This window comes from Babylonia areolata, chromosome 21 (assembly GCF_041734735.1).
Source record: "Babylonia areolata isolate BAREFJ2019XMU chromosome 21, ASM4173473v1, whole genome shotgun sequence".
In the NCBI taxonomy this organism is placed as follows: Eukaryota; Metazoa; Mollusca; class Gastropoda; order Neogastropoda; family Buccinidae; genus Babylonia; species Babylonia areolata.
The window spans coordinates 54,167,894-54,170,393 of NC_134896.1; the positions used below are offsets into that span (position 1 = coordinate 54,167,894).

Below are 2,500 nucleotides of genomic sequence, written 5' to 3' on the forward strand. Positions count from 1 at the left end.
TCATCATCATCACCATCATATAAGTATCCATATCATCATCATCATCATCATCATCATCAAATAAGTATCCGTATCACCATCATCATCATCATCATATAAGTATCCATATCATCATCATCATCATCATCATCATCATCATCATCAACAAATAAGTATCTATATCATCATCATCATCATCATCATCATCATCATCATCAACAACAAATAAGTATCTATATCATCATCATCATATTATTATTATAAGTACCCATATCATCATCATCATCATCACCATCATATAAGTATTCATATCATCATCATCATCATATGTCATGTTTCACAGTAGGCGCTTTCTAAAGCTTTTTTTTTTTTTCCTTTTTTTTCTTTCTTCTTCTGACCTCTGACCCGGCGCGTAGTCGCTCTTCATGACGGAGGCCCTAAAGGTGTGTTCGGGGGGCGGGGGGAGGTGGTTGTGCCGTGCGTGCAGTCCCTCCATGGTGCTGGTCTCGTGAGGGTCTGCTGCCCTCAGGTCCTGGGTGTTACCGCTGTGGGACAGGTGCGCGAACTCAGACTCCGTCTTCGTCTCCGACTTGCCTGCCAGAAAGGGTGAACGAACGTTAAAGGTCTCCTACCCTCCTGTTTTTTTACGGCCAGACACAGTTAGAAACGAGGTACTGTGGCAAAGAGGACAACAGACACAGTTAGAAACGAGGTACTGTGGCAAAGAGGGGGACAACAGACACAATTAGAAACGAGGTACTGTGGCAAAGAGGGGGACAACAGACACAGTTAGAAACGAGGTACTGTGGCAAAGAGGGGGACAACAGACACAATTAGAAACGAGGTACTGTGGCAAAGAGAGGGACAACAGACACAATTATAAACGAGGTACTGTGGCAAAGAGGGGGACAACAGACACAGTTAGAAACGAGGTACTGTGGCAAAGAGAGGGACAACAGACACAGTTAGAAACGAGGTACTGTGGCAAAGAGGACAACAGACACAGTTAGAAACGAGGTACTGTGGCAAAGAGGACAACAGACACAGTTAGAAACGAGGTACTGTGGCAAAGAGGACAACAGACACAGTTAGAAACGAGGTACTGTGGCAAAGAGGGGGACAACAGACACAGTTAGAAACGAGGTACTGTGGCAAAGAGGGGGACAACAGACACAGTTAGAAACGAGGTACTGTGGCAAAGAGGGGGGACAACAGACACAGTTAGAAACGAGGTACTGTGGCAAAGAGGGGGACAACAGACACAATTAGAAACGAGGTACTGTGGCAAAGAGAGGGACAACAGACACAATTATAAACGAGGTACTGTGGCAAAGAGGGGGACAACAGACACAGTTAGAAACGAGGTACTGTGGCAAAGAGAGGGACAACAGACACAGTTAGAAACGAGGTACTGTGGCAAAGAGGGGGGACAACAGACACAGTTAGAAACGAGGTACTGTGGCAAAGAGGGGGACAACAGACACAATTAGAAACGAGGTACTGTGGCAAAGAGAGGGACAACAGACACAATTATAAACGAGGTACTGTGGCAAAGAGGGGGACAACAGACACAGTTAGAAACGAGGTACTGTGGCAAAGAGAGGGACAACAGACACAGTTAGAAACGAGGTACTGTGGCAAAGAGGACAACAGACACAGTTAGAAACGAGGTACTGTGGCAAAGAGGACAACAGACACAGTTAGAAACGAGGTACTGTGGCAAAGAGGACAACAGACACAGTTAGAAACGAGGTACTGTGGCAAAGAGGGGGACAACAGACACAGTTAGAAACGAGGTACTGTGGCAAAGAGGGGGACAACAGACACAGTTAGAAACGAGGTACTGTGGCAAAGAGGACAACAGACACAGTTAGAAACGAGGTACTGTGGCAAAGAGGGGGACAACAGACACAGTTAGAAACGAGGTACTGTGGCAAAGAGGGGGACAACAGACACAATTAGAAACGAGGTACTGTGGCAAAGAGGGGGACAACAGACACAGTTAGAAACGAGGTACTGTGGCATAGAGGGGAACAACACAGTTAGAAACGAGGTACTGTGGCAAAGAGGGGGACAACAGACACAATTAGAAACGAGGTACTGTGGCAAAGAGGAGGACAACAGACACAGTTAGAAACGAGGTACTGTGGCAAAGAGGGGGACAACAGACACAGTTAGAAACGAGGTACTGTGGCAAAGAGGAGGACAACAGACACAGTTAGAAACGAGGTACTGTGGCAAAGAGTGGGACAACAGACACAATTAGAAACGAGGTACTGTGGCAAAGAGAGGGACAACAGACACAATTAGAAACGAGGTACTGTGGCAAAGAGGGGGACAACAGACACAATTAGAAACGAGGTACTGTGGCAAAGAGGGGGACAACAGACACAGTTAGAAACGAGGTACTGTGGCATAGAGGGGACAACACAGTTAGAAACGAGGTACTGTGGCATAGAGGGGGACAACACAGTTAGAAACGAGGTACTGTGGCAAAGAGGGGGACAACAGACACAGTTAG

At 46.5% G+C, this 2,500-nt stretch overlaps 1 protein-coding gene across 2 annotated transcripts in view; it reads right to left on the reverse strand.

The window, feature by feature from the left end:
- Positions 1-2,500, reverse strand: part of LOC143296248 (uncharacterized) — a 42,230-nt gene that overhangs the window by 4,436 nt on the left and 35,294 nt on the right. For both annotated transcript variants that reach the window (XM_076608085.1, XM_076608084.1), the window contains exon 17: positions 378-573. In XM_076608085.1, the coding sequence (XP_076464200.1) occupies positions 378-573 (196 nt within the window). The remainder of the gene's footprint in view (positions 1-377; positions 574-2,500) is intronic.